Source organism: Ascaphus truei, chromosome 5, assembly GCF_040206685.1.
Source record: "Ascaphus truei isolate aAscTru1 chromosome 5, aAscTru1.hap1, whole genome shotgun sequence".
NCBI lineage: Eukaryota > Metazoa > Chordata > Amphibia > Anura > Ascaphidae > Ascaphus > Ascaphus truei.
In genome coordinates, this window is record NC_134487.1 from 170,668,942 (window position 1) to 170,692,771 (window position 23,830).

Here is a 23,830-nt window from a genome sequence, read left to right on the forward strand (position 1 = left end):
ACACTCTCACCGACACACACTCTCACTGACACACCCTCTCACCGACACACACTCTCACAGACACTCACTCTCTCAGACACACTCACTCTCTCAGACACTCTCACTCTCTCAGACACTCTCACTCTCTCAGACACTCTCACTCTATCACAGACACTCTCACTCTCACAGACACTCACTCTCTCACAGACACTCACTCTCTCACAGACACTCTCACTCTCACAGTCACTCTCACAGACACTCACTCTCACAGACACTCTCACTCTCACAGACTCTCTCTCTCACAGACACACACACACACACACATTACCCCCACACCCCCAATACATTTAAAAATTACCCCCACACCCTCAATACATTTAAAAATTACCCTTCTTGGGGATGATGGTCAGGCCGGTGGCTTGCGGGGGGTGGGGGGGGCGGTGGGGGACGGCGGCATGCCGGTGATGCGGGGGGCAATTCTGCGGGGGGGAATTCTGCGCGGGTGGGTGGGAGGGCAGACGGACCAGTGCTGCATGGGACGGCGGCAGCGTGGGGTGGCTGAATGGCCCGGTCCCTGCACGGGGTGAGGGGAGGGGGGGGGGTCAGTGCTGCGGGGGCCTGTGTGGGGAGGGCCGGTGTGCTGCGGGGGGAGGGTGATGGTGCACCGATGCTGCCGGCGGGTGGCGGTTTTGGCCGGGGGTGTGGGGTGTTAGTGCTGCTGGGAGACATGTCTCCCGGTGCTGCTCTTCCAGCGCGCGCAGGGAGAGCCGGAGCCGGGTTCAGCGTGTTTTTTTTTTAATTTACTGGCCCTTGTTTCCCGCTGCTGGCGGCCCTGATCGCGGCGCCCCTCTAGCCAAGCCGCGGCGCACCAGGGCGCCGAGGCGCACAGTTTGGGAAACACTGTAATAGTAAATACAACTAAATACAGGAATGCAAATATTTTATTTGTAAATTGATATTTGCATATATTACATTGAATGTGTTACGGTGACATCATAGGAGATGCTCACTTTGCCTGTAAGCTCTGGCATCCCATGTTGATAGAGGAACTAAAGTTCCCCTATTTTTTATGCCCAGTGCTGGAGGTTCCGCTTACTCTTTGGCCTCTGTGATGCCATAGTGACAGCTATCAGTAGGTCAGGGGTGGACGCACACAGACACCAGCAGACCAGTCACTACAAGGACACTTTGCCAGCCAGAAATTGTCAGACACCGTAAACCTCTTCCCTACAAAAGAGCAATTAACCTTTACAATACCCTAATTTTTATTTATTTTATTTTTTAATAAAATCTTTTACCAGGAAGTAATACATTGAGAGTTACCTCTCGTTTTCAAGTATGTCCTGGGCACAGAGTAAGACAAATAATATATGGTTACAAATACAGTTACATAAATGAACAGGGTATACTTTATATACAAGACACTGCATGCACCGTTACAGATAATATATATTATGGGCGTATGTAACAGTTACAGACCAGATTAAAATGTGAGACAGCCTTAGTTATGAAAGAACTTAAACTGGTGGTGGCTGTGAGAGTCTCTGGTAGGTGGTTCCAGTTTTGGGGTGCACGGTAAGAGGAGGAGGAACGGCCGGTACGTCATGAGCACTTGCTTGTTTTCCACGGTGTGGGCAGCCTGACGGAAGCGGAAAGGGAGCCCCCTCCACTTCCGTTTCCGACATCCATAGCCTGGTCGCCAAACCCACGATTCTGCAGGACTTGCGGCAGGAAAAATGTTAAGTTAATAGTCTAAGTCAGAATAGAACAATGGTGCTCAAAGTGCTGTGTGTGTGCTTCTGAAGGGAGGGAGACACTGGGTATTAAGGTATTGTGCATTGGTATACTCAGTCCATAATGATGGGGGTGGGGGCACCAGGAAGCCCTGAAGATTGGGGAAGTTGTCCTAGGACACCCTCCTTCACCTCATTGGGATAGCCCCTTAAGAGTACTCACAGTCTGTTCACCTCCAGAGTCTCCCTTCCAATGCGTGCTGCTATGTAAACGAATTCCAGAGATGTAGGTGTGTAGCGCACAGCATCCAGCAGAGAACAGGTCTGGCAAAAACTTTTCTTTATTGGCAAGGCATTAAAAAGAGGGACGCAACCCTTCAACGTGTTTCGTGCAAAGCACTTTGTCAAGACCTGTTCTCTGCTGGATGCTGTGCGCTACACACCTACATCTCTAAGTTAATAGTCTATGCTGTGGCTTCTCACTCTTATGGGATAAGACATTAACCAATGTGGGGATTACTATAAATATAACCCTTTGTGTGACAGCTTCCCCAGAACTAGAGTCTCCACCCGAGCCTTGGGTTAATCAGCAAGGGAGGAGGTGTCTACTCCCCCCAGTCGATGGTCCTGTGAGTCTCCCTATCCCCTTTCTTGCTCTCCCACTCTCCACCTTTTTCTCTTCCACTTGACCCCCATATTTCTCTCCTCCTCCCCCCTTCCTTTCTCTCCCACTCTTAATCCCCCATGTTTCTCTCCTACCCCTCCTCTCCCCCACTCTATTTCACTCCCCCATCACCCCCCTTTCTCCCCCAGGCTCTACCTGTGGAGTGTGGCCTGTCCAAGTACCTCCGGCCCCAACACAGCAGTGATGGTGGGCCCACCATACGGCTGACACAGGGTTTGTTCCGACTTCCGGTGGACCTAACTTCCAGGTTCTGACGAGCAGGACGACCCTCCCTCCTCCACCGCCAGACCCAGGACGTTTCTGTGCTTCCCCCCCGTTGGCAGGCCCGAGCAGATGGTCGCCGGCATTCACCATCACTGATGACATAATGGAAGCGGAGTCCTCCTTCCAATCCACTTACTGATATATCCCAAACGCGATTTCCACTAGAAAACGACATAGCTATGTAATGGGGCCCCTGGAGTGCCAGACCCCATAATGCAGTAGCTACATCAAAAGGGCACCCCAAGAATTATTAGGGTTAACAGCTCTTGCCTTTACTGTTCCAAGATGGTGTTTCCCATACAGCGTTGCTACAATTTAAGGCCGCGATTATAGTGAGCGTGACGGTGCGTGCGAAGTGCAGCAGCTCCATCGGGCCGGCCATAGTGCGCGCAACCGCGATGAGGATTTTGTTTTTCTGCGCGGCGGCATGGATTAGCCAATGAGGGTGAACCAGCCTGGTGACGTGTCCGCCACGCCTCCATCTAAATGTGCACAAAGTGCACACTACACTCGGGCGACAGGCGCGCGTGACGCCATGCGCTCTGTCGCACGCCTACTATAAACACAGCCTAATAGAGCCAATGGCACCTCCATTTTATGTGATAAGAGTACAGGGTTCAATGAATGGTGTTTGCTGCTTCTCTTGTGTGTAATCACAGGGTGTCTAATGCTGAGGGCTCATATAACTCGATAGGGGCAAAGAATGAGGGCAACATATGAAACGTAAAGAATTCCCCAGCCCCAGGTAGAATCGTATATATGGATTTAAAGTGAAAGCACTTCACCATGTAACCCCTTCTCCGCCATCTGTAATGTGTGTTTCATAGTACAGGATGTTTAATACGTTTTCACAATAAGATTTGATTTCAATATTTCTCTGGGAGGAGAAAACACTGGAGGATGTGACTGTGACGTGTGGGGTTAGGATGAAAACGGTGAAATAAAAAAAGGTCACTCCTAATTGGGGATTATAATTTGAACCGCCTGAGTTAATTCCCATGAAATGGGAATTTTAAAGAGATTTGAAGCTTTTGGTTTTAAGCTCCTCATACATGTTTCTTATTTATTTATTTTCTGCAGCGATGCAGCCCTGAGGAGACACGTGTTTCCAAAGCAACCGCAATGATGAATGTTCCTGTGGTTTGTTTTTTTTATTTAAATCTCCGTCTATTCTGCACAGACGTCTGGCTGCACACAGATGCTGAAAATGCAAGAGAATTCCCAACCAAAAACCACCTTGCACTGATTTATCCTGCTCAAAACCCTACAGGTAACAAAGATGCCGTTACGCGTTAGAAAGCAAAAAAAAAAAAAAAAACAACCCTGTAACGTTATTGTTTTTAAGGTGGGGAGGAGTGGTTGCTGGTCTCTGAAGTGGGTGGATAGGTTTGGAGTTCTAAACGGGTGCCAGCTTAGATTTAGATGCAGGGATTTCAGTCTCATGAACCCAATTGCTGCCAGAAGGGCCAGCAACTCGTTGTGCAGTAAGTGGTGTCGGGAAGAGGGCAATCCTATTAAAGTCTACGGGGCACCTGATGGATACAAGAGGGTGATTCCCTTTTGAAGTATTTGGGGTAACTGATGTAACGAGCCCTTAACGAGAGCGGCGTGTGTATAGTCTGTGGGGTTTGTCATTTGTGAGGTTCGGCTTTTGGGATTGAATAGGAACCAAATATGAAAACCTATCAAACAAAAATCTAATACTATGAAACAGACATTACAAGGCGTGTGGGTGTGTGTACAGTATGTATGTATATATATATATATATATGTGTGTGTATACACACACACACACACACACACACACACACACTTAAAAATTTAACTTTGCTCCTGATAGAAGCCTCAGATGGCAAAAAAAAATAATCCTTTATCTCCAAATACACAGATGAAAACCCAAACAAAAAAACAATTATCTTCCTAGTGCAGCCAGTTTTAATTAGTTCCCTGAAATTCTTAGAACTGGCTTTGAAAGAACATTCTTCACATAGCAGAATATCCCCACAAATTCACGGTATCTGCCAGCCAGAAAAGTTAACTACCATGCCCTATTTAACCGTTCTCAAATGCATTCAAAACTGAACTAGGAATTCCATACATTACGTTTATAGGGTTAGTGGAACATACCCCTTATGGCTGCCGCACGGAATTCAGTATAATGCATTATAATAAACCAAAAGAACACAATTCGTGTGTGTGTGTGTGTGTGTGTGTGTGTGTGTGTGTGTGTGTGTGTGTGTGTGTGTGTGTGTGTGTGTGTGTGTGTGTGTGTGTGTGTGTGTGTGTGTGTGTGTGTGTGTATATAAGATTGAGCTGTGCAGTGACCTGGAAGAATTCTTCAGAAGGCTGCGTCTTAAGGAGTTCTTCCACAACAGACACAACCAAGATTATGCCAACACTGCAGAAGGAGAGCCACTGCACATGAGCAGGGAGAAGCAAAAATCCAACTGGATCCCACAAACTGGGCGCAACCCCACATTGGACCGGTACATTGAAAGCTTCAGACACAGAGCCAAAACCACCATCCTGGACAAAGTAAGGAAACAAACATATAATCTGACACTGATGGAGAGGAGAGCCATAGAATCGCTAAAGGCCAACCACAACATAACAATCAAACCTACGGACAAGGGGGGAGCAGTGGTCATAATGAACACCACAGACTACCTGCAGGAAGCACACAGGCAACTCTCTGATTCAAAGTATTACACCCAACTGCAGGAGGATCCAACTAAAAAATACATGCGAGAACTCAACAGGATCATTAAAACACTCTGTTCTGCGCAAAACTGGAAAGTGACTTTCTGTCCACCTGTCACTTGAAACCCCTTACATACCTTCGCTACATCGATGACATCCTCCTGATTTGGACCTCTGGCGAACAGGACCTCCTACAGTTCTATGACAACTTCAATACGTTCCACCCGACCATCAACCTCAAACTCACCCATTCCCCGGATGAAGTACATTTCCTAGACACCACCATTACTATAAAGAACAACCAACTACAGACTTCTGTATACCACAAACCAACAGACAGAGCCAGCTATTTGAGGGACAACAGCTTCCACCCGACACACACCAAACATGCAACCATCTACAGTCAAGCCATACGATACAACCGGATATGCTCCGACACAGCAGACAGAGACCAGCGGATTAAAGCCTTGAGATCAGACTTTATAAACCGTGGGTACAACCACAGAATTGTAGACCAGCAAATTCACAAAGCCACCAGAATACCAAGAATTGATCTCCTTGAATACAAACAGAAGGAGACAAGCGACAGGGTACCTTTAGTGGTCACATATAACCCACACCTAGGCAAGATCGCCAGGAAACTACAACCCATCCTCCAGGAAGATACAAGACTGCAACAGGTCTTCCCTGAAGCACCCTTATTATCATACAGACAACCCCATAATCTCAAGAATATTATGGTGAGGAGTAAAGTATTCAGCAGTACAACTGAATGCGGGACAAAACCATGCCAGGACCCAAGATGCAAAACCTGCGCAATGCTCTACACAGCGGACACAATAAAAATACCACACAGGAATCGGGAATACAAAATCAGAGGAAGGTTCACCTGTTCCTCCAGCAATGTCATGTACCTCATCATGTGCATGAAATGCCCAGGGGGCTGCTACTACATAGGTGAGACAGGGCAGGGGCTAAACAAGAGAATGAACCTGCACCGCTACAGCATAACACGCGGAACAAGAGACAGTCCTGTTGGTGAACATTTCTCTGACTCTGGCCATAAGATGAACGATCTGAGGGTTGCCATACTCAAAGGTAATCTTAAAACACCGAAAGACAGACGGTTGCATGAATACAAATTTATGCAACTGTTCGGGACACTTAGCAGTGGCCTAAACAGAGATCGAAATTTTATGAGTCATTACTGACACAAGTGAACTCTCTTCCAAAGAGCGCTATAGGCCATGTCTGTACATACTGTGCTATATGTATGCACACACAGCTGTCTCTCACACATACTTATACTCCTTGTTTTTCCATCCCTATACACCAATAGGGACCACATAGTATCCACACACACTTTTAGTTATGCTACTAACTCTCACATTTCCACACCCACCCACACCATTTATATCCGCTCCCACTCCACACACACGTTTTGTAAAGCACTGTATATACTGTGGGCTCTCCATTCATGTTAATTCACACTGATACACACACACACTCTTTCATCACTTGCTTTCAGGAACCTTTTGACACCTCCAGCCATTAAACACATCCACACCGGGGGAAGGACCAGCACAGATAACATTCCAATAGACACTGTTTATAGTATAGCTTTTGCTTGCTTCATTCATTGTAACATCGCCGGAAGAAGAGATCAGTGTATCTCGAAAGCTCGCACAAATAAAAGCATTTCGTTAGCCACAGAACGGTATCATCTATTTATTTTTTGATTATTGAAGCTCGGCTAACACGGTACTGATACCTCTACATGAATATATATATATATAATCACTTGTGAGCACATTCACATGTCTTAGGCTAGGTCCCCTCTGGCTACTGCAGCGGCCGCTGTGGCGGACGCTGCAGGGACAAGATCCGCCCCACAATGGGGCCGGGCCCGCTGCGAGGGGGGGCCGCCACGCTGCACCGACAGAAACTCCTGCTCTCAAGAAAATTGAGAGCAGGAGTCACGACGGAGCGCTAGGCCACGCCCCCGGCGGTTCAGCCAATGAGGGCAACCTGCCGGGAAACGTCACATCCGCGCCCCCGTCACGCCTCCCCTGTCTTTCCCCCTGTAGCTCTCTGCAGACTGGGGGACTCGGCTGCACAGGCCGCCTGCCTTGCAGGCGCGCGTGTAGCGCAGGCAGCGGGGCTGCAGCCTTAGGCCTCGGACATGGTCAGCGCTTATGCGCTGACCCGTGCTGAGGCGCGCTTACGCTCGGCACTGAGCCCCTGCAGCCGCAATGAGAGCGGCTTTAGCAGGGGCTCGCTTACGCTTCCGCACGTTTGTAAGTCTTAGCTAAATTTTAAATTTTCGCGCTTGCCAGAGCGCAGGGCCGGTCACGTGAGCGGTTCACCCAATGATGGCGAACCAGCTCCGTGACGTCACTGGCCCGCCGCCCTGACGAGCCCCCGGACGGCGCGCGGTCTAAGGCCAGAGAAAGCACCCGCTTTCCCTCAGCCTCCGCCTCAGCACGCAATCAGTAAGCATGGACGCAGCCTTAGACAGGTCTGTAACCCTGCCTTTCAACGATTATCACCTAGCATACAGTGCTTCCACTACAGCAAAGGATTCTGGGAAATGACATACAAATGAGCACACAATGTCACCTTTTGCCTGGAATATCCATTCACATGGAGCCCATATGAGCAAATGCAACGCTGTTTACACAGCTTTTAAGCACAGCATGGGACAAGATGCAAAGCAAGTCAAACCACTCACAGACATGTTTCGACCTTGATGGGTATCATCAGTGTGAGGTTGGTTTATACTTGCTTTGCAATATTTCTAGGCTGGGTAGGTTTACCATTTTAAGTTATGGTGGGTGAAAAAGGCAACAAAAAATCTCCAGTTAGCATATAGCCAATAAAGAATATCACTTGTGAGCACATTCACATGATTATTTATATATATATATATATTTCTGTAGAAAATGTTAAGGTTTGGAATCCACATATAGGATTTGCAATAAAGTGGAGAAGGTCATTGATAAACCCACAGAAAATACAATGTGCATTATTGAATATTAAAAGAAATCTAAGTAGAAAATCTGTTTATTTGGGTGTGTGGTTATTGTCTTTAGAGAACATCATAGGGACTAAAAATGTTTACAAAAATCTTAAAGCAAGCGTGATTTTTTTTTAAATAAAAAGACTTGTGTACAGCACATATAGATGCCAGTATATATACCTACATATGTGTATCTCTTTATGTATCTATCACTCTGCTATGTCTCATCTTCAGCCCTTGTCGCCCTGAAAGCCTCCTTAATGATCTTCCAGGTACCATATTTGGGAGATTGAGGCCTTAGGTCTAGGGTGACCATTCGTCCCGTTTTTGCCGGGACAGTCCCGGTTATTTGTGTCCTGTCCTGGTTTTAAGTCCTTCCCGGTTTTTGTCCCTGGTCCCGGTATTGCGGGGCAGCGGCGGTGAGGAGAATGTGGCGGCCGGTAAGTATTTTTTATGTGTGTGTGTGAATGCTGCCGGGGGGACTGAATGAAGGAGAATGCCGGGGGCGGGACTTAGAATGCCGGCCGGCCCGCATGGGATTGGATGAATGATGATGCCGGGGGCGGGACTTAGAATGCCGGCCGGCCCGCATGGGATTGGATGAATGATGATGCCGGGGGGGTGACTTAGAATGTCGGCCGGCCCGCAGGGGATTGGTCGCTGACATGTCAGAGGAAGCCGGGGGCGGGGCTTCCGCTCTGTGCAGCGCACACGTGACTGCCTTCTCGCTCCCGGCTCCTCTGTGCGCGGTGAGTGTCCCCCTTCTGTCCCGGGTCCCAGCCAAGGGGGGGTAATAGGAGGTGGTAGCGGGGGTGCGCCTGCCTTTGCCCCCCGGCGCTCGTACCTTTGCCCCCCGGCGCTCGTACATTTGCCCCCCGGCGCTCGTACCTTTGCCCCCCGGCGCTCGTACCTTTGCCCCCGGCGTTCCCACCTTTGCCCCTCCTGGCACTCACTTCCCCCCGTCCACTTGGTGTGGGAGATGGGCTCGGGGGCGGGCAGTGGTGGCTGTGCGGTCGCGGGCGGTGCAGGGGCTGGCGGGGTGTATCAGTGTGTGTGTGTGTGTGTATCAGTGGGTGTGTGTGTGTATCAGTGTGTGTGTGTGTATCAGTGAGTGTGTATGTGTATCAGTGGGTGTGTATGTGTATCAGTGGGTGTGTGTGTGTATCAGTGTGTGTGTGTGTGTGTGTGTGTGTGTGTGTGTGTGTGTGTGTGTGTGTGTGTGTGTGTGTGTGTGTGTGTGTGTGTGTATCACTGTGTGTGTGTATCACTGTGTGTGTGTGTGTGTGTGTGTGTGTGTGTGTGTGTGTGTGTGTGTGTGTGTGTGTGTGTGTGTGTGTGTGTGTATGAGTGGGTGGGTGTGGGTGTATCAGTGTGTGTGTGTGTGTGTGTGTATCAGTGTGTGTGTATCAGTGGGTGTATGTGTGTGTATCAGTGAGTGTGTGTGTGTGTATCAGTGGGTGGGTGTATCAGTGTGTGTGTGTATGTATCAGTGGGTGGGTGTGTGTATCAGTGGGTGTGTGTGTGTATCAGTGTGTGTGGGTGTGTGTGTGTGTGTGTATCAGTGGATGTGTGTATCAGTGGGGGTGTGTGTGTGTATCAGTGGGTGTGTGTGTATCAGTGGGTGTGTGTGTGTATCAGTGGGTGGGTGTGTGTATCAGTGGGTGGGTGTATCAGTGGGTGTGTGTGTTTGTGTGTATCAGTGGGTGTGTGTGTGTATCAGTGGGTCTGTGTGTGTATCAGTGGGTGTGTGTGTGTATCAGTGGGTGTGTGTGTGTGTGTGTGTGTGTGTGTGTGTGTGTATCAGTGGGTGTGTGTGTGTATGTGTATCAGTGGGTGTGTGTGTGTGTGTGTGTGTATCAGTGGGTGTGTGTGTATCAGTGGGGGGGGTATCAGTGTGTGTGTGTGTGTGTGTGTGTGTGTGTATCCGTGGGTGTGTGTGTGTGTATCAGTGGGTGTGTGTGGGTATCAGTGGGTGTATGTGTGTGTATCAGTGGGTGTGTGTGGGTGTACCAGTGTGTGTGTGTGTGTGTGTGTATCAGTGTGTGTGTGTGTGTGTGTGTGTGTGTGTGTGTGTGTGTGTGTATCAGTGGGTGTGTGTGTGTGTGTGTGTATCAGTGTGTGTGTGTGTGTGTGTGTGTGTGTGTGTGTGTGTGTGTGTGTGTGTGTGTGTGTGTGTGTGTGTGTATCAGTGTGTGTGTGTGTGTATCAGTGTGTGTGTGTGTGTGTGTGTGTGTGTGTGTGTATCAGTGGGTGTGTGTGTGTATCAGTGGTTGTGTGTGTATCAGTGGGTGCGTGTGTGTATCAGTGGGTGGGTGTGTGGGTGTATCAGTGGGTGTGTGTGTATCAGTGGGTGTGTTGGTGTATCAGTGGGTGTGTGGGTGTATCAGTGGGTGTGTGGGTGTATCAGTGGGTGTGTGTATCAGTGTGTGTGTGTGTGTGTGTGTGTGTGTGTCATGTGTGTGTGTGTGTGTGTGTGTGTGTGTGTGTGTGTATCAGTGTGTGTGTGTGTGTATCAGTGGGTGTGTGTGTGTATCAATGGGTGTGTGTGTGTGTCAGTGGGTGTGTGTGTATCAGTGGGTGTGTGTGTATCAGTGTGTGTGTGTGTGTATCAGTGGGGGTGGGGGTGGGGGTGTATCAGTGGGTGTGTGTGTGTGTGTGTGTATCAGTGGGTGGGTGTATCAGTGGGTGTGTGTGTATCAGTGGGTGTGTGTGTGTGTATCAGTGGGTGGGTGTGTTTATCAGTGGGGGTGGGGGTGTATCAGTGGGTGTGGGTGTGTGGGTGGGTGGGTGTGGGTGGGTGTGTGGGTGGGTGTGTGGGTGGGTGTGTGCGTATCAGTGGGTGTGAGTGTGTATCAGTGGGTGTGTGTGTGTGTATCAGTGGGGGTGGGGGTGTATCAGTGGGTGTGTGGGTGTCAGTGTGTGTGGGTGGGTGTGTGGGTGTGTATCAGTGTGTGTGTGTGTGTGTGTGTGTATCAGTTGGTGTGTGTGTTTGTATCAGTAGGTGTGTGTGTATCAGTGGGTGGGTGTGTATCAGTGGGTGTGTGTGTGTATCAGTGGGTGGGTGTGTTTCAGTGGGTGGGTGTGTTTCAGTGTGTGTGTGTGGGTGTGTGGGTGTGTATCGGTGGGTGGGTGTATCAGTGGGTGTGTGTGTGTGTGTGTGTGTATCAGTGGGTGTGTGTGTGTATCAGTGGGTGTGTGTGTATCAGTGGGTGTGTTGGTGTATCAGTGGGTGTGTGGGTGTATCAGTGGGTGTGTGGGTGTATCAGTGGGTGTGTGTATCAGTGTGTGTGTGTGTGTGTGTGTGTGTGTGTGTGTGTGTGTGTGTGTGTGTGTGTGTGTGTGTGTGTGTGTCAGTGTGTGTGTGTGTGTGTGTGTGTGTGTATCAGTGGGTGTGTGTGTGTGTATCAGTGTGTGTGTGTGTGTGTGTGTATCAGTGGGTGTGTGTGTGTGTATCAATGGGTGTGTGTGTGTCAGTGGGTGTGTGTGTGTCAGTGGGTGTGTGTGTATCAGTGGGTGGGTGTGTATCAGTGTGTGTGTGTGTGTATCAGTGGGGGTGGGGGTGGGGGTGTATCAGTGTGTGTGTGTGTGTGTGTGTGTGTGTGTGTGTGTGTGTGTGTGTGTGTGTGTGTGTGTGTGTGTGTGTGTGTGTGTGTGTGTGTGTGTGTGTGTATCAGTGGGTGTGTGTGTATCAGTGGGTGTGTGTGTGTATCAGTGGGTGTGTGTGTTTATCAGTGGGGGTGGGGGTGTATCAGTGGGTGTGGGTGGGTGTGGGTGGGTGTGTGGGTGGGTGTGTGCGTATCAGTGGGTGTGAGTGTGTATCAGTGGGTGTGTGTGTGTATCAGTGGGGGTGGGGGTGTATCAGTGGGTGTGTGGGTGTCAGTGTGTGTGGGTGGGTGTGTGTGTATCAGTTGGTGTGTGTGTGTGTATCAGTAGGTGTGTGTGTATCAGTGGGTGTGGGTGTATCAGTGGGTGTGTGTGTGTATCAGTGGGTGGGTGTGTTTCAGTGGGTGGGTGTGTTTCAGTGTGTGTGTGTGGGTGTATCAGTGGGTGTGTGTGTGTGTGTGTGTGTATCAGTGGGTGTGTGTGTGTATCAGTGGGTGTGTGTGTATCAGTGGGTGTGTGTGTATCAGTGGGTGTGTGTGTATCAGTGGGTGTGTGTGTATCAGTGGGTGTGTGTGTGTATCAGTGGGTGTATGTGTGTATCAGTGGGTGTGTGGGTGTGTATCAGTGGGTGGGTGTGTTTCAGTGGGTGTGTGGGTGTATCAGTGGGTGTGTCTGTATCAGTGGGTGTGTATCAGTGGGTGTGTGTGTGTATCTGTGGGTGTGTGTATCAGTGTGTGTGTGTGTGTGTGTATCAGTGTGTGTGTGTGTGTGTGTGTGTGTGTGTGTGTGTGTGTGTGTGTGTGTGTGTGTGTGTGTGTGTGTGTGTGTGTGTGTATCAGTGGGTATGTGTTTATCAGTGGGTGGGTGTGTGTGTATCAGTGGGTAGGTGTGTATCAGTGGGTGTGTGTGTGTGTGTATCAGTGTGTGTGTGTGTGTGTGTGTGTGTGTGTGTGTATCAGTGTGTGTGTGTGTGTATTAGTGTGTGTGTGTGTGTGTGTGTGTGTGTGTGTGTGTGTGTATCAGTGTGTGTGTGTGTGTATCAGTGTGTGTGTGTGTATCAGTGGGTGTGTGTGTGTATCAGTGGGTGTGTGTGTGTCAGTGGGTTTGTGTGTGTATCAGTAGGTGTGTGTGTATCAGTGTGTGTGTGTGTGTGTGTGTGTGTGTGTGTGTGTGTGTGTGTGTGTGTGTATCAGTGGGTGTGTGTGTGTATCAATGGGTGGGTGTGTGTATCAGTGGGTGGGGGTGTGTATCAGTGGGTGGGTGTGTGTATCAGTGGGTGGGTGTGTGTATCAGTGTGTGTGTGTGTGTATCAGTGGGTGGGTGTGTTTGTATCAGTGGGTGGGTGTGTGTGTATCAGTGGGTGTGTGTGTGTGTGTATCAGTGGGTGTGTGTGTGTGTATCAGTGGGTGGGTATGTGTGTATCAGTGGGTGGGTGTGTGTATCAGTGGGTGTGTGTGTGTATCAGTGGGTGGGTGTTTGTATCAGTGGGTGGGTGTGTGTATCAGTGAGTGAGTGTGTGTGTGTATCAGTGGGGGTGGTGGTGTGTATCAGTGGGGGATTGTGTGTATCAGTGGGTGTGTGTGTATCAGTGGGTGTGTGTGTGTGTATCAGTGGGTGTGTGTGTATCAGTGGGTGTGGGTGTGTATCAGTGGGGGTGGGGGTGTATCAGTGTGTGTGTGTGTGTGTGTATCAGTGGGTGTGGGTGGGTGTGTGGGTGTGTGGGTGTGTGTGTGTATCAGTGGGTGGGTGTGTATCAGTGGGTGTGTGTGTATCAGTGGGTGGGTGTGTGTATCAGTGTGTGTGTGTATCAGTGGGTGTGTGTGTGTATCAGTGTGTGGGTGTGTGTATCAGTGGGTGTGTGTGTGTATGTCAGTGAGTGTGTGTGGGTGTCAGTGGGTGTGTGTGGGCGTCAGTGGGTGTGTGTGTGTGTGTGTGTGTGGGTGTTAGTGTGTGTGTGTGTGGGTGTCAGTGTGTGTGTGTGTGTGTGTGTGTGTGTGTGTGTGTGTGTGTGTGTGTGTGTGTGTGTGTGTGTGTGTGTGTGTGTGTGTGTGTGTATCAGTGGGTGTGTGTGTATCAGTGGGTGGGTGTGTATCAGTGGGTGGGTGTGTGTATCAGTGGGCGGGTGTGTGTGTATCAGTGGGTGTCAGTGGGTGGGTGTGAGTGTCAGTGTGTGGGTGTGGGTATCAGTGGGTGGGTGTGGGTATCAGTGGGTGTGGGTATCAGTGGGTGTGGGTGTGTGAGTGGGTGTGGGTATCAGTGGGTGTGTGTGTGTGTATCAGTGTGTGTGTATCAGTGGGTGTATGTCTCCCTCACCCTCCCTGTCTCCCTCTCTGTCTCCCTCCCTGTCTCTCTCCCTCTCCATCTCCCTCTCCATCTCCCTCTCCGTCTCCCTCCCTGTCTCCCTCTCCGTCTCTCTCCCTCCCTGTCTCCGTCTCTCTCCCTCCCTGTCTCCGTCTCTCTCCTTCCCTGTCTCCGTCTCTCTCCCTCCCTCCCTGTCTCCGTCTGTCTCCCTCCCTGTCTCCCTCCCTTTCTCTCCCCCTCCCTCCCTCCCTTTCTCTCCCCCTCCCTCCCTTTCTCTCCCCCTTCCTCCCTTTCTCTCCCCCTCCCTCCCTCTCTTTCTCTCCCCCTCCCTCCCTTTCTCTCCCCCTCCCTCCCTCCCTTTCTCTCCCCCTCCCACCCTCCCTTTCTCTCCCCCTCCCACCCTCCCTTTCTCTCCCCCTCCCTCCCTTTCTCTCCCCGTCTCCCTCTCTCTCCCCCTGTCTCCCTCTCTCTCCCCCTGTCTCCCTTACTGTCTCCCTCCCTCTCTCTCCCTCCCTGTCTCCCTCCCTGTCTCCCTCACCCTCTATGTCTTAACTGCCGTATACCTACACCGAAGTAACCTACCCTGCTTTCTTCCAGATCTGACTCAAGTTTCACACGGGAGACATCGGAAGACAGGTAGAGAACACCTCCCCTCCAGTATAGTACCTTGAGGGACTGCGGATCAGGTAAGATCCCAGGCGGGATTGCTGCTTTAGAAATTGTGAAGAGGCGGCATCCAGACACTGGTTAATGGGTTCAGAATCATTCACATCTGTTTTTTGTTTTTGTTCGATTAGTGAGGTCATCCGACACAGACACACAGACACACACAGACACACACAGACACACACAGACACACACACAAAACAGCGACTAATGGTAGTAAAGTGTACTACAATAAATAAACTGTTATGTAAAAAAAAAAAAGTGTCCCGGTTTTTCATTTTCAAAATCTGGTCACCCTACTTAGGTCGCGCTTATAGTGCTGGTGACGGCGACCGATGACATCACCCATCGCCACTAGCGAAAGTTATAATTTGATTTTAAGCGATGTCGCTGGCGACAAGGCCAGTGACGTCACGAGAGGGCGGGCCGCGGTCTCTGATTGGTTTAGAGACAGTCACATGTGGCGACTGTCTCTAAAAAAAATCACATTTCCTGGCTTCAAAATTTTGGGTCGCTCCGTCGCGCTTACTATAAGCGCTGGCGACGGAGTCAATGTATTTGTTTGGGAGCGACGTCGCGTTGCCAGGCACTATAAGCGCAGCCTAACTTGTCATGCCAGCCTCGTCCATGTTGGCAAATACCTTCTCCACTTTAGCCAGGAAGCCAGTAGGGTCGAACCTACCAGCACAAGTGGCTGCATACAGCTTCAACATCTGCTGCCACCTTCCTGCCACTTTGAGGCAGAGATAAGGATTTGAAGGAAATATATATCACATATATATATGAACCCTATCTCCTTGGTGGTCTTAAACCTTTGGGGGGTCCCATGCAGTAGCTACCACGTCATGAGATCTGGGATGACAGGAGCACCCAGTAGCTTCTGTACGTCAGTGACCGGGTGAGTCAGTGACATCACGGTCATGTGATTGCTCCAAAGGAGGGATTACATGATCGAAACAAGCTGGAGAGGCTGCGGCACCTCCAACACTCAAAGGGTTAATTAAGACATTTTAGGTACTATGTAAACCAGTACTTTCAAATCTGTTTTAGGTACTCAAGTCTATAAGGTATCTGATGTGTGTAAAAGGATAATCCTTTTAAATCTATAAGGTATCTGATGTGTGTAAAAGGATGATCCTTTTAAATCTATAAGGTATCTGATGTGTGTGAAAGGATGATCCTATTAAATCTATAGGGTATCGTGTGTAAGAGGACGAGCCTACTAAAATAGACGGTGTATCTGATGTGTGTAAAGATTACGCTATTAAAGTATGAAGAGAAACTTTTTAAAAAAAAATGATTTTAGACACATTCTCAGTCACTGTGATCCTAGAGCAATCCGAGATGCAGCGAAAGTCTGTAATGTCTGTAAGAGGATGATCCCACCAAGCTTTCAGATGTGTGATGTCACAGCCGTGTGTTCGGATGATTGGTTTTCGTCTGAGTAACAGAATGTAAACTCTGTGCCATTGTTAAACTCTTTGGCTGCATTGCAATTCCCCTTATGAAACAGTTTTACCTTTTTGTATCTTGTAAAAGATGAACGTTTCCCTTTCCTCTGGGAACAACATTTCAGCGCCTTCTGTTTATCTGTCTGACTAATGACGGCCTCATCATTACTTTACAACCAGAAGACAGAGCAAAGCTAACAATTTACCTGGGGGTTTGAGCACTGACAAACAGTCTGATTACTGAAAGTCATTACAGATTGTAAACACAAACAAAAACCCCACCGCTTTTGTTTACTATAGGAAGGTTATTTAAAAATAATAATAATAAATAATATATATATATACAGTGGTTGACAAATCACCAAAAAATCTACTCGCCACACAAAAAAATCTACTCGCCACCTAGTACCAAACGTGTGCTGCTTGGGCCAATATTTACTCGCCCGGGGGTTAAATCCACTCGCCCGGGGCGAGCAAATGTATAGGTTTGTCGAACACTGTATATATATATATATATATATATATATATATATATATCTCAATGTTAAAGGATCATACTGCTGCACATCCAGGAATGTGGTGTATATGATCCAGTGCAACAAATGTGATCAAGGTTGCTACATTGGGGAAACCAGTCAAAAACTACAAGGCAGAATGAATATGCACAGACACTCTATACAACACCACGAAGGAAGATACTGCTCACCTGTGGGACATCATTTTAAATGGAATGTTTAAAAGCACCCAAGAACGGAAAACATTTGAACTCAGAATAAGACTGACACCAAAACCAAAGGACTTAATGCGGACAAGGGGTTTCTCCCACCCTATCAAAATTGTTTGTAATTATCCTGCCTGCCTCTATTCTTATCCACACTTTCTCCCCCCCCCCCCCCCCTTCCATACCGTTCCTTGTCACCCTCCCCTGGCTTCAAACACTTTTAACACCCTACCTTATCTACAGTACATATTTTTTTTCTACAGTTTTAGCCAGATTCTTGTGTATATCAGTATTGCCTGACCTGAAGAGAGAACTCTCGAAAGCTTGTCCTATGACATAAATTGTTAGTCCAAATAAAAAAGGTATCACCTAATACTGAAGAACTCATTTATTCTGCTCTATCGCAAGTGGAGGAGGCTATAATTTGATACGGACTAAATCCGCGCCTGAGCAATATTGACACATTTTGTGGGCTCATTGTGTGTGCTATTATCTGTAGATATTTATAACAGTATTTTATCGGCATCATGGGGCCATCTTTTGATACGAACTCTGATTCGTGCCTCTAGGCATTTTTTACACATTTGGTGTGTGCCTATATGTAATTGCTATCACATTTGGTATTTCACCATTTATTGTACATATTGCAGGTTTAGGGTGGAACAAATACACGTCATTCACTACTATATATATTATCAGTACTAGTCTCTACGCGACCTGCTTACTATAGACAGGTTTCTTTTAATATTACTATTAGTGCTGTACCCAAGGGTTATCAATGAGTAATTGCGACCTATTTAGGTTTTGGATATTATCAGTTTAATTTACATTTATCCATTTGATTTCCCATGGGTTTCAGTTTTTGACATTTTTGTAAATATCGTTTTTCTTGTCTTATATATGTTTGATCACCACCGTGATTTACTCACTTATTTATACTTTAAGTGTTTATTCTCATTTTATTTAAATATCATTAAAAATTGATTTAAAAATGTATCATCATATCACATTTTGCATTGAGTGCTTGTGAAAGGGTGTGCTTTCCTTATAACCTTACCACTATTTCTTATCCCCTATTGCACCTTTGATAGTAATATACTGCTTTGTTAATTAGGCTGAAGCGAGAGTTTCAAAACAGACCAAGTTGTTTCCCTTGGACATAAGTGTGCTATGTATTCTTAAATACAGCTTTCTTTTTGCTTCCATCTCAGTGCGGTTTCTTGATTTCTCCATGGGGAAACATCTTGGTATATATATATATATATATATATATATATATATATATATATATATATAGTGTTCGACAAACCTATACATTTGCTCGCCCCGGGCGAGTGGATTTAACATCGTGGCGAGCTCATATTGGCCCAAGCAGCATACGTTTGGTACTAGGTGGCGAGTAGATTTTTTTGTGTGGCGAGTAGATTTTTTGGTGATTTGTCAAACACTGTATATATAATCTCTCCTAAATTAATGGCGACCAACCCCCTCTTAGTGAGATTAGTATACAGTACCTCAAAGAATGTTATGAGATTGATATGACACTTTATTCTTTGCGGATCAGGCTCTTTGAAGTCTGCATAGAAAACATCTCTATCTTAGAAACACTAATTTTCCTGCTGTATTATTACAGGTCGCACTATTAGGATGTACGGATGCTAAAATTCGCCTCTGGTTTCCACAGCAACATGAACTTCTCGCTGGTCCAGCGCCTGACCAGGGGAAACGGAACGCACACCCAGGTTGCAGTGGATTCTGGGCCCTGGGAACCTCACACGGTCATCGTGGTGGTAATCTTCGGATTGGTCTGCCTTCTCCACTTGACCGCGTTCCTATACGCCCTCTGTTTCCAGAATTACGAGAACGCCAGCTTTAAAGCCTTTGCAGGCTACCCACCCAGCGTGAGCGGGGAATGGAAAGATGCTGCGTTCCAGAAAACCTCTTCCCGCTTGATCACCAACCCCACCCCCCAGGGAGAACCCCAATAATCCTGTACTTGTAAATAGTTTCTCCCCCTTTCATTCATCTTCCTGTAACCCCCCCACATGAAGATCCCTGCCCATGGGATAACATGATGGCAGATCGCATCAGAAGAAGCTTTCATTCCATTTTGATGTCACTGGCCCCACTTGAAGAGCCAATGTCTTTCAGCGAGAATTGATTATGTCAATAGATATTGAGTTCCACAGTGGTAATGGTCTTATTTATGGGACATGTTTAGCGCAGTTAATTTGGGGCAGCATTACACCTTTAGGGTACAGCCCTATTGACCAATCACAGACTAGTTCGACGACAGCGGAAACTACTCCGCTTTATCAGTTCATTAAGCAGGATAGCATCGTCAGTTTTTTGGTTTTTTTTTAAACCTCGATTCCAAATAACACAGAAGTTACAACAAATGCAGCTGGTGTTAGGTGTTGTGTTAGGTGCGAGAGGGAAGGCAGCAGTGCTTCCAAAGCCGTAGCGACTAGGGCGGATTTATAAAGGTGTTTGTGAAAAGCACAATGGTCTGCAAAGTTGCAAACACACACTAATTGTTTCCACCACAGCCAATGTAATCGTTCCTAAACAACAACATAAATCAGTATACATAGGTTGCAGTTCCCGCACTGTGACCTACTTTGAAAGTTAGCTTCATGTGATCCCGTTAGAGCAGGATCTTGTCCCTATCTTCTCAGATCAGGTATTTGAGGTCTCCTAATGTCACTCAGTGGCAGGGAGTGAGCAGCCTTATCCATTTGGGCTTTCATGCTCCCGTTTTAGGAATAACATTTATTTGAATTTTTTTAAAGAGTGAAAACAGACTCTTTGTACACTATTTGGAAGAGATCGTTAAATAGAATTAAAAAAAAACCTCATTAACATGTAGGAGGAACTGCCCTGTAAAACAATGCCGACTATGGCCTTGGGATTTCAACATGTATTCTTCTTATGTAAAGAACTATGATGGAACGGTAGAACATCAAGGCACACGGACTTGGCAGAGAGAGAAATGTACTTTTTTGCGAAGTCCGTGTGCTTTGATGTTCTACCGTTCCGTCACGATTCTTTGGGAATTGCAGGACTTTTCCTACATGTAGCGCACCGGCATATTACATCTTGAGACCTTTAGGAAGTGTGCCTGCGGAACTCTGTTTTTGGTATGTAAAGAACGAAACCAGGACATCCTCGAAAACGAGAGGTAACTCTCAATGCATTACTTCCTGGTAAAGCATGTTATAAATAAAGAAACATCTTTAATCGGGATACAATAACTTGTAACTTCCGACCACCAATGCCATCAATAGAAGGTAAATAGGTGTCTGTAAGAATGCGATTTCATTTACGTCAACGGGGTAGTGTGTAAGAGGGCGATTCGGACTTATAATTCTAATAAGTGCAAGGGTAGCTAATGTGTTAAAAGCAGTGGTCCTGATTCTCAAGAGGCTGACCCTAATAGTCTATATCAGGAGTGGTCAACACCAGTTCTCAAGGGTCAGCCAGCAACAGGCCAGGTATTCGGGATATCCGTGCTTCAGCACAGGTGGCTCAATCCGTGACTGTCCCTGTGCTGAACCAGGGATAGCCTTCAAACCTGACCTGTGGAAGGCCCTTGAAGACTGGAGTTGGCCACCCCTGGTCTATATGGTAACTGATGTGTTTAAGAAAACTACTCCGGGGTTTGTTGGTAAGAGGGTGATTCTGACTTAGAGGGTGAGCCTATTAAAGTGTGTGTGGCAACGGACACGTACTAGGTCGTTTCCTTACATAATTTGTATAAGGCGTTCTATTAAAGTCTATGGAATAAGGGTAAATGTTCATTTCCAATTGGGATAAAAACCTTTTCACCCCATAAACAAGCCTTAGCTTTCTGGATTTCTATTTCCAATCAAACGACATGCAAAGGTATATTAAAAAATACATTAAAAAAATTGGATGAAAATTGGACGCCATTTATAAGATGCCTTACCAATTAATTTTAAAAAAAAGATACAGGACATAAAAAAAAAAAAAAAAACAGGTATATTTCCATTAGCTTAGCATAAAACCGATATGCATTTTCAACCCCATTTGGCAGCCCTGATCCGGTTTGAGTTGACCTTTTGGTTGGTATTTAACCCCCGAGGCTGCCACGGGATACATTTCTCCTCCAGGAATATGGATTTCCCATTAGTCTGTCCGGCCTCCAAGGCCTACAACTTTTTTCCCCCCCTGTGACGTCAGTTTTAACGCATTTTCACGCACAGCGTCTGTGGTTAAACCTGAGAAAATGGGTGGTCAGCAAAGGATTCTGGGACGGTTCCATGATAAACCCAGGGCTGCTCACAACAAGCAACGGTGGGGCCACTCATCGTTTTTAAAAAATGTCCGACAGCATCAAGATGAAGCGTTCGACATGGCCATCGTGCTTTGGAAGTGGTAGTTCGTGGAGTTGACGTGAGAGTTGACACTCGACGAGAGGGAGGAGTCATTTGCGCCGATGGTATAATCTGCGTGCTGGAGAGACCAGGAAGAAAAGATAGGATCAGAGATACGACAAGTTCAGGGATTGGTGACAATAAAAAATTAGTTGGTCAACTGTCATAGTACAGAGAAGTTTTATAAACAGACATTCAGAGAGAAAGATGTACGATGTACAATATAAACACAAACACTACGAAGGGACAGACTGCTAAATGAAACAATTTAGAAATGTATAAAGAGACTGATAAATAAAAAATAAATTATACAGATGAAAGGAGACAGAGAAACAAAGATGTATAACTGTTTTTACACAAGGACTTAAAGACAGATTGATCAATATAGATAATATAGGTCAAGCACAGGTGGAGGAATGAAGGGAGATAAAGTCGTGAGAGCATATCATGGAAGAGGGGCACTTGGGTGATATGAAGAGGGTGCTTTATCAAGCTCGCGAGAAAGATGGCCGCCTTACGTGTCTCCGGAAGATCCGTTGCAGCAGGCTGCGTTTGGGGGGTTCAGGGAGCTGCCTCCTGTCCAGATCGGGAGAGCAGGTCTCATTCGGTCCAAAGATGTTGAGGTCCTTGAAGCACTCTGTCTCTATCATCTGCGGGTGTGAAAGCACTCATGCATATATATATATATAGGTACAAAGTTATTTGGCAATGACATTGTCACTGTGCATCTTCTTGGCTTCTGTCCAGTCACAAGTCCTCTCTGCGACTGTGCACACAAACAGATCATATATACACACACACTATACGTACACACAGACAGAGCGTTAACTGCGCATATGGAGAAGAGAAGAAATTATGCAATCCAAAAATGGAAGAATTGAATATGCAGAGCTGTGCAAGACAATCCGCAAGTGTATAACTGAAGATGTAAGAAAATGTCATTGTGATATAGTTAAGATAAAAGCTTAAAGACGACGTAGCAGCGACTTATGATTGGGAAGAAGCAAATGATTGCATTCAAACATGATTATGGATCAACAATAAAAGACTGTGCACTTATCATAAAGAGAGTTGAAGATTTCTACAGTAAATTGTATGCGAATACAGATAACGGTACATAACCCAGCAGAGGACAAGCGAGAAGAAACCGCCAATGATGTACAATGCGTCCTTCCAGAAGAAGTGGCAAAAGCAATAAAATCCATAAAGAAAGAGAAGGCATTCCCGAAGAACATGGAATTACAACTGAAATCTTTAATGAAGTTGTGGAAAAAGTAGAGAAAATCCTTACAAAACTATTTACATGTTGCTTGAAGAACAGGAAAATTCCAGAACAATGAAGAAAGGAGACAAAGGAGACCTCAATAAATTACAGATCAATCAGTCCACTTCCAACCATTTAGAAGATTTTTACAAAGATACTAGCTATCGGCTGCAACAGACCCTGAACTTCCCCCAGCCTAGATAGCACAACACAATGGACCACATCCAAGCCGTACAATAAAGGATTTCCAGAAGTATTGAATACGATCTACCACTCAGCTGAGGATTTGTAGATTATGAAAAAAAATATTTGATTCTGGCTACACCTCAGTGGTTTTAAATGCATCAAGAAAACAAAGTGTTAAAAAAAGCGTACTTTGATATAAGGAACATTTACGAGAATGCCACATCAACCATTAGAAGACAGAAGATGGGGATCGGCAAGGGAGTGCAACATGGAGGCATCATATCAAAGCTTTTAAAGAAACGCTTGAAACATTGCTCAAGACATTGAATTGTGAAGAAAAAGTAACAAAAAGTAAACAGTGAATAGTTGTCCTCCACTAATTTCAGATGACTTATTTTTTCAACAAGTCCAGAAGACCTCCAGCAACAAATTAGATAACTCGCTGATGCAAGTGAGATAATTGGCTCTATATAAAAGTCAGCAGGACAAAATGTTCAATAAATGTGTCAACTCTGCAAAGATCAAAATAAATGGAATAGAACTAGAAGTTGAAGACTATGTCTACCTTGGCCGGCAAGCTACAATGGATGGGAACAGTTTGAATGATATCAATAGGAGAATGAAGATGGGATGAAGCGTATTTGGAAGAAACAAAATTGTTTAAGGGAACCTTCCACAGGGCCTCAAGATGAAAGTTTTAGACCAGTGTAATCTGCCTGTGCCCACATATGGATGTGAAACTTGACCCGTAAATGCGAAGATAATTCAGAAGTTCCAGACAACAAAGTATGGAGAGATTTATGCTGAATATTATCCAGAGACAGGAACAAGAATTAATGGGTTCAGGAGCAAACAAAAGTC

General features: G+C 46.6%; 1 protein-coding gene and 1 long non-coding RNA gene across 2 annotated transcripts in view; one reads left to right on the top strand and one right to left on the bottom strand.

The window, feature by feature from the left end:
- Positions 1 to 3,093: 3,093 nt before the first annotated feature.
- Positions 3,094 to 21,450, top strand: LOC142495577 (uncharacterized). Its single transcript, XR_012801769.1, has 2 exons — positions 3,094 to 3,931; positions 18,756 to 21,450. It is a non-coding gene; the product is annotated as an uncharacterized LOC142495577 (long non-coding RNA).
- Positions 21,034 to 23,830, bottom strand: part of LOC142495576 (G protein-coupled receptor kinase 5-like) — a 68,790-nt gene continuing 65,993 nt past the window's right edge. The window contains exons 15-16 of the mRNA XM_075601219.1: positions 22,038 to 22,169; positions 21,034 to 21,598 (exon numbers count right to left, since the gene is read on the bottom strand). Of these exons, the coding sequence (XP_075457334.1) occupies positions 21,479 to 21,598; positions 22,038 to 22,169 (252 nt within the window). The 3' untranslated portion in view covers positions 21,034 to 21,478. The remainder of the gene's footprint in view (positions 21,599 to 22,037; positions 22,170 to 23,830) is intronic.